Source organism: Hydractinia symbiolongicarpus, chromosome 14, assembly GCF_029227915.1.
Source record: "Hydractinia symbiolongicarpus strain clone_291-10 chromosome 14, HSymV2.1, whole genome shotgun sequence".
In the NCBI taxonomy this organism is placed as follows: Eukaryota; Metazoa; Cnidaria; class Hydrozoa; order Anthoathecata; family Hydractiniidae; genus Hydractinia; species Hydractinia symbiolongicarpus.
The window spans coordinates 8,576,855-8,593,994 of record NC_079888.1 but is presented as its reverse complement, the minus strand read 5'-3'; the positions used below and the strand labels follow the sequence as shown (position 1 = coordinate 8,593,994).

At 34.5% G+C, this 17,140-nt stretch overlaps 2 protein-coding genes across 2 annotated transcripts; both read left to right on the top strand.

Annotated features, from left to right (window-relative positions):
- The first annotated feature begins 3,426 nt into the window (after positions 1-3,426).
- LOC130625124 (blastula protease 10-like) lies at positions 3,427-6,145 on the top strand. Its single transcript, XM_057440195.1, has 7 exons — positions 3,427-3,475; positions 3,774-3,959; positions 4,158-4,340; positions 4,832-4,952; positions 5,502-5,589; positions 5,838-5,928; positions 6,015-6,145. The coding sequence occupies exons 1-7, from the start codon at positions 3,427-3,429 to the stop codon at positions 6,143-6,145; spliced, it is 849 nt and encodes a 282-aa protein (XP_057296178.1).
- Positions 6,146-10,747: 4,602 nt separating this feature from the next.
- On the top strand, positions 10,748-15,603 carry LOC130625293 (60S ribosomal protein L18a-like). The gene is made up of 5 exons (XM_057440349.1): positions 10,748-10,882; positions 11,859-12,038; positions 13,449-13,578; positions 13,974-14,083; positions 15,482-15,603. Exons 1-5 carry the CDS (start codon positions 10,865-10,867, stop codon positions 15,572-15,574), a joined length of 531 nt encoding a protein of 176 aa, XP_057296332.1. The 5' UTR covers positions 10,748-10,864; the 3' UTR covers positions 15,575-15,603.
- Positions 15,604-17,140: the final 1,537 nt, after the last annotated feature.

Sequence of the window (17,140 nt, the reverse complement as noted above, 5' to 3'; positions counted from 1 at the left end):
GCTTTTACTCTCTAATTTTAATGAATTTTACGTCTACAGCGCTATAACTACACTGTTGCACCAATAGCACAATAGCAAGACCAAATGTACTTTAAAGTTTATAATACCTTTAGTCTTTCCACAGTGCCTTAAGCACAATTTTAATATTGGGGGGTCCTATATAGAAAACATTACATATATAAAGTTCGCTCTATATAGTGGCTACCCGAAGCTACCCCATGGTGGGCGCCGAGTGAGAAATTTTTTAATTTTACATCTCTAGACTGGTGGAAAATACCCTTCCAGACGTCAACGATCTCATGGTTGAATGTTAAAAATCACGATGAATGTTTTGATATTTTAGTAATTTAGAAAAGCTGTGTTGTTTAACTGGCATCAAAATTTAAATATAAATTTCCATTAGAAACCAAAAGGTAGAAAGAGATACATATTTACATTACACAACTACAATAATATAAAAAATGATAAGAAAACTAGAAATTTTAAGGGTGCTGGTACTTTTTAGAAAATGCGGTTCAAAGCTGAAAAACATCATTCGCTAACAGCATTTGTAGCAGGCATAACTAACATCAGTTTTCCCACTTTTATAACGTCAAACAAAAGCAGTTTTATTGGGCTATCTAACTTTTGGAGAAATGACACTAAATCTCTCTCTCTCTCTCTTTCTTTCTTTCTTTCTTTTTTTCTTTCTTTTCTTTCTTTCTTTCTTTTTCTCTCTCTCTCTTTCCTTTTTTTTCATTAGAAAAATTATTAGGGCCTTCCCTGGTCCCCGGCGGTTACGGCACTATTCCAATTTTTGCCAATATGCGACACATTTTTCTAATGTCAGCTACGCCATAATCTATCGTGCAATATCTTTTTAATCACTTTTTTGAATCAACAAGGCAAGTGCAGTTCGAGGAAAAGAGGAAAAATGTTATTAAGATTAAAATTCTGATAAAAAATGCTACGTTTTAAAAAGCGTAAACATAATCGACCGTGTGAAAAGATGCAATGTATGATCTGGTATTATTCAATCGCTTAAAGAGTTAATTATCTTAAGAAAAATATAATTAAAATTGTTCTTAATAGATTTCTTAACAACCATTCTGTGCTTTTAGACTTCTTCCATGAGTTTTTTTTTAAATAAGGATAAAAAGAGAACCTTAAACTTAAACACTAAAACCTGCACGAGTCCAATAATACCGTCCCTTATGTTATTATCGCGGTGCTTACAGCCAAAAAAAGCAAAGGGGATGTTGTTAAGATTAGAAATATAAAAAAAAACCCGCGAAAATAGAAGCGGGAAGAATTAATTTAGTGTATTATAGCACAAACCAAAAAAATGTTCATAAAACCATCATTTCGAATAACACGTTTTATCAATTATCTCCACGGGTGTTGTATTGCACTGTAATTAGTTGTAAGTAAGTGTGACCATTGCTTTCTTATTTCAACAATTTCAATTTGACAGAAATATGTAGTTCTAGTGGACGATAGTGGTAGTGGTGGTGGGAACATTTTTCTACCTTAACTTTAACAGATATGGTTAGCTACTTTATGGGAAGAAAATTTCGCAAACAGAATGAGAAAATTCGAACATTTTTGCATTTCGCGAGCAAAAACTTTCGCGATTGAGCCTTAGTTAAAATGTCGCGAACATAAACTTTCATGAATCCGTAATTTTTTAGGATTTTTGGAAGAAATTACGAGTAATTTCCTTAGAAAGGTACTATTATATTAATAGAAAAATTGAAACCGGTCAATCGTGGGCTAGTGAAGTCTTTTAAGATCAGGAAAATCATAATTAAAACTCACCAACTTAATATCACTTTTTTTTTTCGCCTACATAAAATCTCGCGAATTAGGCTAAAATTCGGGACAGTTTCTCCCCCTAAAGTAGTTAGTATGAATTATTTAGTGCCTAACCATTTTAAATCATAAAATAAACAACAAAGGGTGTTAGTTCGGCGAAATAAATCTTAGTCGATAGAATGTTGGTAGCTAAAAATTGTAAGATAAGCATATTCAAGATTGGTAGGCGAACAAAAGGAATGATCTTTTCCTGGAATAATAATTAGCTTGCTTGTATTATACGTATAAGGATAGTTTACCACCAACTTTTTCTTTATTTTACGTCTAAAACGTTCTAATCACCGTATTGGGATAAACTTTCGCGGGGATTAATTTTCGCGGTTGAGCTCATCGCAAAAATATCAATCATTTCATTTACTTTTGCGGATGAGCAATTTTCTAACAATTCGCGCGGACTTAATTTCGCGTTTCGATATTTTTAACTATTTTTTGAAACTGGCAAAATTAGCTCTCGGTAATTTTCGCTACAAAAAGCTAAACACGAGGTGACAAAAGAAATTAAGGTAAGTTATAAACGCTTCTGGAAGTGGAGATTGTTCGGAAACTTTCTTATATAAATTTTGCGGATCAGACAATTATTCAAAAATTTCGCGGGTACAAATTTTGGTGGATGGCTACTTTTTAATTTTTCGCGGAGACTAAATTTCGCGCATTAGGCCAAATTCCGAGAAATCTGCGAAAAAGAAAAAATTTCATCTCCACGAAAATTTATCCCCATAAACTATTAAACCAAAGGCAAGACCAAATGTATTATAAAGCTTCTTAAACATTTACAGTCCTCAATTTTTTTTCAATTTTGCGGTATATTTTTCTTATGTTAGCTACGCCATAATCTCTCGCGCAGTGTGTTTTTAATCAATTTTTGAGACATCAAGGCAAAGGCAACTGGAGGATAAGAGGAAAAATGTAATTAAGTCTGAAAAATAGCTGCGTTGCAAAAAACACGGACATGATCAATTCTCGCCCCAGACCTCTTTGAGATAAACTCGAGCTTTTAATCTCATAGAGCTTTTGGGGCGAGAATGAGACATGATTAACTGTATGAAAAAAATGGCATGATCTGCCATTGTTCAATCGCTCCAGGAATTAAATATCGCAAGGTAAATATAATCTAAAGTGCTTTTAATTGATTTCTTAAGAACCCTTCTGTGATTTTAGATTTCATCTATATTTCTACTCCCCAGAAGGGAAGCTTTTTTAAATAGGGATAACAATGAGGAACTTAAACTTTAACCTGAAAAACCACATGAGACCAAAATACTATTTTTGTGTCGCCGCGCTTATTGCAAGAAAGAGCAAAGGGACATTGTTCAGACTTGGAAAGATATAAAAAGCGCGTTTTTATTAATAGCAGAATTTTTTTTTTTTTACATTTCATACGGAGAACGCAATGAAGCTTCTAGGAATGTGGTTTTTATAGTTATTCTCTCTGTTTCAGTAATATTATAGATATATGAAAACTAGAAGTGGGGAGAATTGATTTAGTGTATTATAGCACAAACCAAAAAAAAATGTTCATAAAACCATTAAGCATTAATTTTTTTCTTGAGCCATGTTTTCTTTTTTACCTCAATGCATATTATTAACGAGCCCTTTTTTAGACTTCCATGGTTGGTTGAAAGTAATTTACTTTCCAAAATTTAAGTTGCAATTGTTGGCTTGAGGAAGAGATCTAGATTGTTCATGTATTATATAGTTCAATTTATTTTCTTTTTAAAACACACCAACTAAATCCTCCGAACTTATAACAGTCCAACCGTTGGACCGCCTTTGTCAGGTATGTATAAGGATTAAAATGATGACGCAGAGATGACCAAATAGCATTGTTTTTACGGGCTACAAGTTACTCGTACAAATTTCTTACTTTAAGATTGTTAAGCTTTGCATGTAATAGTAGGACTTTTAATCTCTTATCATAGCTTTGCTAACCATACTTCAACTGGTAACTGCGAATGAACATCACATAAACGAAGAAGATAGTGATGAGAAATTTTATGAAAACGCAGATGACGTTGGTGATGTTGTTGATGACAAAGATGCAGGAAGAAAGCCGCACAATGAAATTGATGTGAATGAAAACTTACACAAGATAATCAAAGGCCAACGTAAGGAGTAAAGAGAATCTGATACTTAAATAAAGGACATTAAGGAACAAAAATTGGGATAATCAATCCATATTTTAAGTTTAAAACGTGTTGATAATACTTTTTACAGACAACTGTACTTTTTTTGAAGTCAAGTTAATGATAAAGTAAACCACCATTGTACATTTTCAACAGAAACTGTTTTGTTTTTGTTTTTAGATCGCATGGAATACGTCGGTCATGGTGATATCATGTTCAGGAAGGGAGAGGAAAAAGCAGTATTTGGCCATACTAGTCAAGCACTCGGAGATGAGGTATTAGATGAGCAGTACCAAGACGCAGTCAGGAATATAAACAAAAGATGGAAGTTACCAATACCCTATCAAATCGAACCAAGTCTTAGTATGTCAGTTTTTACAGAGAACCATACATGAGAGTTTTGCTAAATTTCTAGTAATTCCAGATGCATAAATTTGGGGATACACGCCTTCTTTGTAAAAATAGTCTTTTCTTGACGTTTAAACACCAATGTTTTTAAACTTTGGGCAAAAATCATCCCGATATATTGTTAGCATATTCTTAGCACAGATTAAAAGACCTGAGAATGCAAGTTGATGTATACTTTGCCTTTTTGCGTTTACTTCGTTTAGGATGCAAGCAAAACTACAAGACAGACATATTCTTAGGATGTGCTTAACTTTTTGTCTAAATTCATCTTAAACGTTTTTATAGAGCATATTTTTATAGAAAAGCGTGTATTTTTAAGGTGTCTTCGTTTTCGGCGACTAAGCTTTGAATGCCAAACATTTTCCTCTAGCTAGATTTTTATGCATTACAAAGTCCTAAGTTTCATGTTCTATTATAATTCTTTGGTATCAACACTTCATATTTAGCCTCTTCTGCAAGATCCGCTGTCAAACAAGCCATTGCAGAATATGCGACTAAAACGTGTATCCGGTTTCGCCATCGAAAAACTGGAGATCGTTCCTATATGTCGTTCTACAAAGGTTCAGGGTTAGTTTAACATCTTAGAAGCGTTGCTTATTATTTACTTACAAAATTGAAGAAAATGACAGTGCATAAATAAAAATCAATCTTAAAATGCTTAACCTTAAAATATTACTTAGATGGAAAACTCAATTTAAAACATTAAATACATTTATATAAAATTTGAGAAATCAAGGGTGGTTATGTTTCGTATATATGCTCAAAAGATTTCCAAACGTGGCTAAAAAGGATAGATATGCATGTTCAAAAGAAATATTTGTTATAAAAACACATTCGCAAATTTGAACATCTGCCATTTCAAACACATTTCTCACCCTTTATCAAACTCTTTTTTTACTGCTTCTTAAATCGTACATTCGAATATTCGAACATATTTTTTTGATCCCCTCCGTGTTCGAATTAGCAAATGTGCACTGTAATTGCTTTAGTGAATTTGGAAAAGGTGTGGCAGACAAAAAACACGCTGCTTTTCCTGCAAAACACACAATTTTTTTATACAATTATTTTTCATTTTTTTTTTTTTGTTGACGTGTTTTTCTTCTACTATTCTTGTAGATGCTGGAGTTATGTTGGAAGATCTGGAGGAGGTCAGCGCATCTCACTCGGAGATGGATGCCAGTACAAAAAAACAGCAATCCACGAAGTAATAACATTCCAACCTCGTCCCCACGGCTCTTTTTCTCTTAAACGGCGAAAAGAAATAGACGTTTGAGAGAAAAAAAGCTCTGGGGACGATGTTGATAAAATGCTATTATGTTATATTTACTGCCTTATTCGTATTAATTTTCGCGCCAAAGATTTTTCCTTAGTCACTTCACTTTTAAAACAGATTTGGCGGCCCTGTAATTGTATGTCAAAACAACTAAGTACGTAAGTTACATTCTTGTTTAGATAATGCACGCGTTAGGATTTTATCATGAACAATCGAGACCAGATCGAGATAGATATGTCACCATCAACTTACATAATATCCAAAATAAAGGTATATATAAAATTATTAAACGATTCCATCCTAATGTTTTGCTGTTCCTCTCCTCCGTCTGCAACTATGTTACATTACCACCAGAGATAGGTACATCTGTGCTCCAACTTGCTTGGCTCTAACACAAGCTGATTTACGGTCAATATATGGCACCAAATGGGTTGGAAACACTACATCTAAAGAATTCGAACCTGAAAACTTAAAATTGAAAGTTTGACACGCTACCACTACTCCATATCCGCTAGTGTGTAAAACACACCCATCCTCCTTTAAGAGTATAATCACTCTTTAAAAGAAGTTTAACTGCTAACCGCGCCAACTGGTTTTCGGAAGTTCTACTTTATGGAATCCAGATCTCGGATATGTAGACGGAAACTGTCCCATGTAACCTGGGTAACGCGTCCCGCTTACCCCTAAGAATTAAAACATTTTAGTTGCACATTGATTTGAAAAAATAAGATTATAGGTATATAAATTTTTTTCTAGCTATGATTTCAAATTTTGATAAAAAATCAACAGCAGAAGTAACAACATTCGGTCATCCCTACGATTACAGATCGGTGATGCATTATCCTAAGTAAGTATAGGTTAATGGTATTATCCAAAAAACCACGCTATATGTGATTTATTACCCGGGTTAGGGCAGCATCAATATTTTCATAAATCACGCAATGTGATTGGTTAGAACTTACGTCATTGCAATATTCCACGGTATTGCCCGCTACCATAGCAACCGTGTTTGAAGTTTAAATATGGTAGTATTAAATGTAAATAAACACGGAGAAAATTAAGAAAAACGTAAACAGAAGTGAAACTTACTTTTATCTTTTAAAGAATTTCATGTTGTCTACAATAAAAACCCGTAATGTTTAAACGATATTCGATTTTTAAAAATAAAATTTTAGTTCGAATGTGCGTTCCATATGGGGATAGTTTCTATAAAGACATGATTTCTACATCCTGCTTAAAATGTTCTTTCTCGTAAAATGCATCACTCGGATAATAATCCATATAATAACAGTTTATTTCGGGCAATACCTTCAATTATTAACCTCTGTCACGTATTGCCCTCACAAGCTCGGGCAGTACTTTGACGTCGGTCAATATTCTCTGGTGTTACCCTCATAAACAGTTATTATAGGGTTAATCACACACATTAAATGCGATATCACACACATTTAATGCGATGAATCTCATATGACATACTATATCACACACATCACATACGACATCACACACACATTACATGCGATATCACACACACATTTAATGCGATGAATCTCATATGACATGCAATATCACACATATGACATGCGATATCACACACACTACATGCGATATCACACACATCACATATGATATCACACACATCATATACGATATCACACATACTACATGAGATATTGCACGTATTTTAAAATATTTTTCATAATTTCAGAGATGCGTTTGGTGCGACCTACAGAAGTTCCTCTGGTAGAATACTCAAGAAGTTAACAATTGTTCCTAAAAATAATCCCCGACAAAAGTTGGGTCAATGCTCCTCCTGTGGTCTATCAACGATCGATATAGCTCAATTAAAGGCCATGTACTGTTCCGGGCCAGGTGGTAGACCCACTCCTCCGCGACCCACTCCTCCGCGACCCACTCCTCCGCGACCCACTCCTCCGCGACCCACTCCTCCGCAACCCACTCCTCCGCGACCTACCCCACCACGCCCATCTACGAAAAATATTGTCTACAGAGCAACGTTGACAAGACAAATGAAGAGTTTCTTAAAAGCATACCGTGGACAAGTAAGCAATCGCTTCCGAAATGCAGTATTTAACTTTTTAAGAAAAACATATCCCAGCTATTTCTTTATGTTGGATACCTACAGAGCAATCTCAGGATCTTCCCTTGCCAGTGTTATCGGAAGATGTGCGTATGTATGGAGATATTATAATCGAAACCTTGTGGTTTGTTATGCAAGAAAATCCTCGAAGTACCCTTCTTCATCAAATAGAGCTCGCATTTCAAGAAGTACAGTGGCTGCCATTCAGGGAAAGGTCAGTTTGCCAGGCTTGTTGACATTTAAAATTGTTAAAAAGAATAAATAAAAGCATAACAAAAATAATTTTCAAACTTCTTGGAACTTGCTTAAATCAGACACGGATTTAAAAAAACGCATAATGTTTCTCTTTTTTTTAGAGTTGCAATGCAAAATGGTCGGTTGTCACGGCATGGAAGAAAGCGAGAAGTTATGGTTATCCAATTGCTGCGGTGCACGTGGTTCGATATGGTGCTGGGCTGCATTCCACACGATATGGTTACGGGAGTCTCACTAATTTCGTTTGTCAACGAAAATGCTATGGAAGATGGTACCAAAGAAGATGTAAAAATTATCATTCCCAAATTACTATCATGTTCGGTTAATTACAACAATTTCTATGTAATGTAGCGTACTAATCTTTAAACTGAATAAAACGCGTTCCGAGGATTTTTAGCTTTCCTTACATAATAGTCGTTGCACTTCACCTTCCCCAAACTAGTCATAAATATCGACGTAATTCGCATTGCCTTAAATTATCCAAAATCGCTTCAGATTTACTGTGTAAAGTTTCATAATCAGGTATTCTCTCTATCAAGCCTCGTTCTTACGTAGAGGTTAATTGGGAAAACAGCTAGCAGGTTGCTTAGTTGTGGCATAAATTCTGATCTGCTCTAATATATTTGTTTCGAATTAAATTCTTTAATCATTTTTTCACTGGACAAAAGGAAAGGGGGCGGTGTACTTTCTCTATACTTCAAAATTTGATGAGTTTCATGACCATGTCCTTATAATAAATGCAAAGATTGACAGGTTCTTCTACCAAGAGGATGTTATGACAAAGAAGGGGTGCGAACCAAAAGTCAATGCTCAGTGGTGCATCCCCCTGTGTTTAGTAGGAGGAACAAGGTTGTAAATTTAAAGATGTTTCTTCGTATTAAGTGGATAAGTAGACCCCATCATGGTTCGGTCTAATGGTCCAACTCTCTGAATTGGCTAACATGAACTCCAAATTTTAAAGACTGCAGTATGAAATTTTATTGGAAATGACAAAATATATGTTTGATATTCTTATTAATCACATTTAAAACTGACGTGTATAACGTTTGCTTTCAAAAAGGTTTTAAGGTTTTAAGACATTGCTTGTATTAAATAAGCGTGTATCCTAAGGATAAGAAAAGGTTGTTGCTGGCTCAAAGATAAGTGCCGAGGTACGCGTTAATAAAGATCATTTAAGGTTCTGAATTCTAGCGAAAACTTTTTAAATTTCTTAGAGGGTCTTTGAGGTCATTTTTTGATTAATTTTGGCCTCAACAGTACTAAATGTCATATTCCTCGTCGCCAAGATTTCTCTGCCCCTGAGCCATTGTTATGAAGAAAATGAGAAAGGTTTTTAAATAAGATTGTGTGGGAATTGAAAGTTGCTAAGTAAGTTTTGAAGCAAATTTTTAGTATAATCCTTAACAACTTGAGCTTTATATTTATTACAGCAAAAAACGTTATTTCTTAATTACATTAGCTTTTGTTTCACTAACTTTTAATGCTGTGCGGGGGCCCAATAGGGCAATGCACTTGTTGAAAAGAATTCTTCACCGCTTGAAAATTTTTAAAATGTTTTGAAAAAAAATCTTCATCCTGTCTCTCCACCGGTCTCTCCACCAGTCATATTGGCAAGCATTAGCAATAGTATTCTAATATTTGACACGAAATTAGAGTCTGCAACAAGATACAGTGGTTAAGAACATACATGTAGTTAGTTTTTTTTATCTCCGTTAGTTTTGTTATCTCAGCTGCATGTCTTGGTCCCCCCTTGCTCTTTGAGGCAAACCTGGCTTATCTTAAAAAGCTATAATCTAAGGAGGAAATGTTAAACACTATAGGTGTTTAGTTATAGCTGTTATCGAAGCAAAACTAAATAAAAACGTTTCAGATAGAAATTTCGCTCCAATTTAGCAAAGGCCAACCTCGTTTCCAGGGCTTATTGTCTCTCTCAGCGGCGCTGTGCTTATTGATAGGGGTCTGACGAAAAGGGCCCTGGAGGAGGCTGGTTTTATTCCGAGCCGTGATTGGTCAAGAATTTCCACCTATTTTATGCGAAAGATTAATACGTCACTCGGTCCGTGAAATATTCACGCTGAGACTAACCGTAAACAATAAAGGTGTTCGTCTTGCCGTCCGATATGCAAAAAGTGACAACATATCCTGGGATCGAGGTTGGGCAAGGGCCCAAATTTACATAACACTTAAATTTTTTACTTTTTTACCAATGAAAAATGTCATATTTACAACATATATTGTCTTAACCTCTTTTTTTCTTCAAAATCGGCATATTAGCACACTTTTACGGTTGATTTTGCTATACCTTAACACCCTAGAACAGGTTTGTAAAGCAATATACGAAATTTAGGAAGAATCTCCTTTGGCAGCTAACACCCCAATGGCCACAGAATGACCACGTTTTTTATATGGTCATTGTATGACATACATCCTGTATTAACTGTTAGTTGCTGAAATATACGTCATTTCACTTTAAGCCCTGGGCACCAGCAAAGTAATCGATTATACTTTCCGAAAAAAATATGTTGGACAATGTTCTAATGCTTTTCGTGCACATATATTAAGAACGTGTTTTGCTTTGCGTATTTCAACAAATCTCCAGAACATCAAAGGTAAACAAAAGTGTCTCAATATAAATTGAGTAAAGATAACGTCACTAGTTAGGTTTTTTACCAAAATCAAAATCACCAGGAAAATAAAAAATCGGGAAACTAGGGATAAAGGAGCAAGCGCGGGGGCGGGGAGTCTGCAGAATAAAAAGCACGCAGGAAAAAACGCCACCAATGACTTGGTGCATTTTGGGATAGTGTTGACAGCCATCTTTCTTTTATATCTCCTCGTGTAGAAGGCAAGATGAAGTGCCTTGGAGAGGTAAAAACCTTTTGTTTTTGTAGTTCCTTTGAATTATTTATTGCAAAGTAGCTGTAAATGATATGTTTATAAGCAGTTTTGTAAAAAAATTGGTTATTTTTTATTAAATTTGTTGATCTAAAATAGTTTTGGGAGATATTACAGTTTGTGAAACAAATTTAAACTCCCTGCTTAAATAATACCACAGCTGATATAATGATTAGATAGGCTTTTCAAGGTTTTCACATGGTAGTAGCTAGGTTAAATAAAAATCTAGTATAGGAAAGTATAGGAAAACTGAAGAGTCCTGCAAAAATTTATTTTAGACCTATCATTACCAACAGGATTTTTTGTCTGTTATGCCAAGGAAATCTACATTTCAGTTTCTTTTTACTGCCCATGTATATGTGAGCATAAAGTTCATTAGTTTGTGTGATAATTTCTATTTTATTTTCGATAAGCCATCAGTAGTCATTTTCTTCACAGAGGGTGCCGATAAGCCACAAACGCCCGCATATATAAGTTTTAAATTATTTTTAAAAGAATACAACTGAGCGGAAATTACAATACCTTCTTACAATAGCTTTTTACAATAGCATTTTGATGACTTTAAATCAGGCATTGCCTATACAATATTGCTTTGATTATTTTAGCAAAAAAAGGGCAATTCGTATTGGGTAATTAATTGATAATTCGTGTAATTGGTATGACGTTTTATAAAATTTGTATGCGATTTTAAAAAGATTGTATAACTGATTTACATTATACGAATTGTATAAGATTTTTCTACAAATTATATGCAACTAAATTTGCAGAAAATGTTAGCACAAAATTGGTAGATGACCCATTAACCCCCTCCACCTATTGCATAACTTTCCTGTTTACTCCAGTTTCTTCTAAAATTTATTTTTGAGTGGAAACATTCAATCTTTAAATTACAATAGAGTTTGTATTAAAAAGGGATGAATAATATTAATGTGTTAATTTTAACTTTTAGTTGAGGGAGTACAAAATCATTGGGAGACGTATCCCCTCTGAGAAAAATCCAAACCCACCATTGTATCGCATGCGCATTTTTGCTCCAGATGCTGTTTCAGCGAGGTCAAGATTTTGGTACTTTATGAAAAAGTTGAAGAAACTGAAAAAAACTGTTGGAGAAGTAGTCATGTGCTCTGAGGTTTGTATTTCATATACCTTCTTGCGAATTTGTGTCTATTCTGGCATTTTTTAAAACCTTGTTTTGGCAAATTGGCAGATACGTACCCTTGCAAAAGATTATTTTGATGCTTGTTTTAATATAGCAAACTTAAATTCTATTTATCTTTGCTGCTATTCTAATGCAGATTATTGGGCAGGGGACTATTTTCTGTGATAGTGTTCCAATAATAACCTGCTACAGCAAAACGATGTTTTTTATTCATTTGGTGTTTTACAATTATACATCAATCATTAAGAAATATTGGATACAAATAAATTGACATTTAACTGTAAAAAAATTCTATTCATTTATGCTGCTATTCTAATGCAGATTATTGGGCAGGGGACTATTTTCTGTGATAGTGTTCCAATAATAACCTGCTACAACAGAATGATAATTTTTTTAATGGTTTGGTGTTTTACAATTATACATCAATCATTAAGAAATATTGGATACAAATAAATTGACATTTAACTGTAAATAAATTCTCTTCATTTATGCTGCTATTTTAAGGCAGAATATTGGGCAGGGGACTATTTTCTGTGATAGTGTTCCAATAATAACCTGCTACAACAGAATGATAATTTTTTTATTTGGTGTTCTACAATTATACATCAATCATTAAGAAATATTGGATACAAATAAATTGACTTTTAACTGTTCTTGGTGCAAGTAGACGAGGATTTAAAATTAAAAATTAGATGCAAGTGGAAAGTAAATATGATTTGATATAAAGAGAGGCCAGTATTCAGGAACTTCATCTAGTTTTAGACATTTCTTTAAAAAAAGTATAATCTATTTCAATGTTTGATTGTATATCAATTTCACAAGTTATTAAATTGGTTATTATAAGCTTCCTTTTTGCAGTAACTTGAGCAACTTTAAGAAATCTTGATGGCCTGCAAAAACTTCAGATTGGCCGTGCAAAGTCTATGAGAAAGATTTTCTTCCATGCCCTCCGGCTATTAGGTTTTTAGGAATTCCTTAACCCCCTCTCTATAAGGCACCAGAGAGTAAACCTTGTAATGCACAAGTCCAAAAGTTGTTAGTTTTGTTTACTTTTTAATTTAAGAAAATCCATCCAAAATGTTTAAAGTGTATTGACTGTTTTTCCCTATAAACGCTTGATAATAGCATTTTGGTAAAGTGATTTGAAGTTCATGATTGATGCGAACATACTTGTGTTTGACGTTAATAATTGCCTTCAAACAAATGCATGTCTTTTCACAGTATGTTTACACAAGATCAGGCCTGGAGTGTGATTCTCAGGACTGCTTGGTTAAGTGTTCTGCTCTGTTTTTTTAGATGTCCAAGATATTTTAACTGCATATTTGTGTAAGCTGTGTTTGTTGCCAATGGATCATTTAGTAATTTTGAATTATTGTGTAGGTGTTTGACAAAAGTCCAACCACAGTTAAAAACTTTGGAGTTTGGATCCGATACAACTCTCGAAGTGGTACCCACAACATGTACAGAGAATACAGAGATATAACAGTGACTAGTGCTGTCACCCAATGTTGTAAGTTATCTGTGTGTTTAATACGTTGTGAACATTTCTAGCAGAAAGTTTATCTGTGTGTTTAATACTTTGTGAACCATTCTAGCAGATATATGTGTTGACTAAAATGCACCGATTGTTCAATGATAATTTTCCATGATATATTACAAAATAGAAAATTTTGTAATAGATCATAATGGAAAGAAAAAGAAAAAATAGAAAGTTTTATAAATTTTCTTTAATTTTACATTAAAAAATGATCGAAGATATTTTTTAGTTCTTGTCCTGATGTTTATAAACCACAGACATGACAACAACCCATCTTTTTATTTTCAATTATCATTAATTTCACCTTTAGAGTTTGAGGTACAGTAATGTTTATTATATTTTATTTGTAATGTCTTGCATCATTTTAGATCGTGACATGGCTGCTAGACATCGTGCTCGAGCTAGTTCTATTCAAATTTTGAAAGTTGAAGTTGTACCGTCCAGTAAATGTCGAAGACCACACGTTAAGCAAATGCATGTAAGTGTTAAATATTCTGTTTGATAATAACTTTGTCTATACTGTTTCTCATGCAGATTATTGGGCAGGGGACTATTTTCTGTGATAGTGTTCCAATAATAACCTGCAACAACAGAACGATGTTTTTATATTCGTTTGGTGTTTTACAATTATACATCAATCATTAAGAAATATTAGACAAATAAATCGACATTTAATATTTTTAGTGCAAGTAACACTCTGTGCTGGTAGTTTTTTATACTCTAGTTCAATTTTTCACCTTGCTATATTAAAACATCACCTATAAACCAAACATGGTTGTCTTGTGATGGCATTCTGTGTAAATAATGGTGAGGATATATTTAAACAAAAAAATAGGCAGCAAACCCAATGATTAAACTTTGTTAATGCTGATCGCTTTAAGAGCGGCATGACTCTTTTTGTTTAAGTCGATGAGGGTTTTAAGTTGACGCTAAAGCTTGTTTAGCTCGGATGTGTGTATTATAGGCGGTTCACTATTTGGCTAAAGGTAAGATAGTTGTCCATTTGGTAGTAATACCTTGCTAGGGTTTTCTTTCTTATGCTGCCTATTTTAACTTTATTGGTTGAAGTTATAGATACTCTTTGGTGTGTTAGACGTCCTTGCCAGTTAAATTTTAGATTTTTGTACCACCTAGGACAATTTATTTCAAAAAAAAGTTATTTTTGATCAGGAAGACGAAGGAACTTTTTTGGCATTCTCGAGAACATTTAATACCAATAATACCAAAAAAGGGCATTAGACTTCCTTGATCATTTTATGAGTAATCTTTTATTAGTAAAGATTTGAATCATTTTCATCATGACATAACATTTATGCGAGAAATTTTTCCCCCGTTAATTTCACCCCATTTCACCCCCACCCCCCCCCCCCCCCCCTAGCTTTTTGGGAATTTTCCATTCCCGTTATATTGGGAACCACAGAGTTAACTCTGTAATACACAAGTCTAAAAGTGGTTAGTTTTGTTTACTTTTTAATTCAAGAAAATCCATCCGAAATGTTCAGAGTGTATCGACTGTTTTTTCCCTATAAACGCTTGATAATAGCATTTCGGTAAAGTGATTTGAAGTTCATGATTGATGCGAACATACTTGTGTTTGACGTTAATAATTGCCTTCAAACAAATCATAAGAGTACGTTAACATAAGATCAGGTTCTTAGGACTGCTTATCAAGTCTAATCACTAAGGCGAATTAAAAATCACTTCAGCTTACGTGCCACTTTTGAATTTTAAATTCAACCCGAAGTGAAACAGATACACAGTCAAACTTTTCACGGGTGGAACACAAATTCGGTCTTGCGTAAACACTCACTACCTTGTGTTTTTTTTGTTGACAATGTTTAGTTAAAATTTAAAGGCATTTGTATATTTCTTTTAGAACAGCAAGATGAGGTTTCCATTGACACACAGGGTAATGCGATCGCAATTCAAATCAACCTTCCAAGCCAAGCGACCTCATACATTCATGTAATAGGATTGAAAAATTATGAGTTGTTAAAACTGTTTTTTTCCTGTCGTTTCAGGGTTGTGGCAGCCTAGGGAGGATTGGGCTGGCGGTGGAGTGTCGATTATAGTTGATATACAGGAAGAGAATCATAATCCAAATTATTTTATGCCGTACATAAAGGTACCTTTAAGTAAGGGGAGATACCGTCCTGAGAACGGTATCCAATGAGGAATCTCTTATTCTTACCTCGTTGGTCACCAGGTTTTTGACTCTGTGCGCAACGACACCACTGTTACGGTTTCCTTTCCGAATTTAAAAGACATCTTCGGTAATGTTCAGACATCAAATAGCATTGGCTAACGGGCATGATATTGCACTCAATTCCGTAATTGTTGAAGGTCCTTCTTGCCTTCAGAAAAGCACCATTTTACAGCTCTAGTAGGGTGAAATTGGTAATAGATCTCGCTTAATTTAAACTTTCATCGTTTTCCGTTGATGGTAATAATTACGTTAATGTGCTAGCTCTCCTACCACCAACGCTTATTCAGCTTCTCCGCCATCTGAAATGTGCGAACCATTCCGGGATATGCTAAAGCATCCAGTCCCACTGCTCAACAACCTTCCCACACATCTCATCAGTCACCAAGTTCTCTGAAATAAATCTAAGTACATTAGAATCTAATTCAATATTCTTTTTGTACACTTCCTGGGTCAGATATTGAAGTGGGATATCTATTACCATCCAGGGCGAGTACTCGATAGCTTGGTGACATTTCTTTGGTCTGGAATAAACCAAAGCAAATTTATCAGGCAAATTTGAGCAGCCAGGAAGTCCACAACTATGTTCTTCAGATGACCGGCGATATAATTAACAGCCAAGTAGTAGTAACATGTAACACCCTCCTTAGGACAATTCTGTTACAATAAAGTTCATTTACTCGTGGGTTTTTTAACCCGAGGAATTCAACCCCAATGACTAAGAATTCATTTCATCTTCTGATATGTCCCAATAACAACCTGGGCGCCATGTTATTGGTAATAGCTTACTCTTGAATTGGGCTTTCTCACGATGCTTATATACTCATTGCACCATGTCCGAGTCAAATTTAAGTCATGCTCAACGGCATTCTCATGCATATCCTGGGCTAGAATTTCTGCTTCTTTGATTCCAACTAGGGTTGTTTCAACCTGCCGCCAACAATTTTAAGATAATTTATGCAGACTTGTAATTTATTATGATAATGTCATAGGGTTTTGTAGAAGTACCTGCGAAGGGGTCTAAAGTGGTGATTTAAGGGCTTTTACCAAAAATAAATTAGTAAAACTACAGGCTGCATGTTTTTATATAAAAACTCAAAATGATTTGCAAATTTCGCAAAAACACCAACGAGTTGTTTTCTGTGTTTTTATTTAAACCGAAGTTGCGATAAGGTTTTCTTTAAAAGGGCATTGCGGCTATACGGTGGACCGAGGTAATCCCCACACAGATGTGCGACATGGTTTACCTGTACTAAGCGTCCATCCTGCTGGCTTTTCCAAAAATTATTGAACTTTCGCAAGAACTTTTTACGGGAAATAACAAAAAGCTGA

Excerpts from the sequence above, each read along its gene's own strand:
- LOC130625124 (XM_057440195.1), top strand. The coding sequence starts at position 3,427 with ATGCATATTATTAACGAGCCCTTTTTTAGACTTCCATGGTTGGTTGAA. Across the intron at positions 3,960-4,157 it reads CAAGATAATCAAAGGCCAAC|ATCGCATGGAATACGTCGGT; the intron begins GTAAGGAGTAAA and ends TTTTGTTTTTAG. Across the intron at positions 5,929-6,014 it reads ACATAATATCCAAAATAAAG|ATAGGTACATCTGTGCTCCA; the intron begins GTATATATAAAA and ends TTACCACCAGAG.
- LOC130625293 (XM_057440349.1), top strand. Across the intron at positions 13,579-13,973 it reads TAGTGCTGTCACCCAATGTT|ATCGTGACATGGCTGCTAGA; the intron begins GTAAGTTATCTG and ends GCATCATTTTAG. Across the intron at positions 14,084-15,481 it reads CACACGTTAAGCAAATGCAT|AACAGCAAGATGAGGTTTCC; the intron begins GTAAGTGTTAAA and ends TATTTCTTTTAG.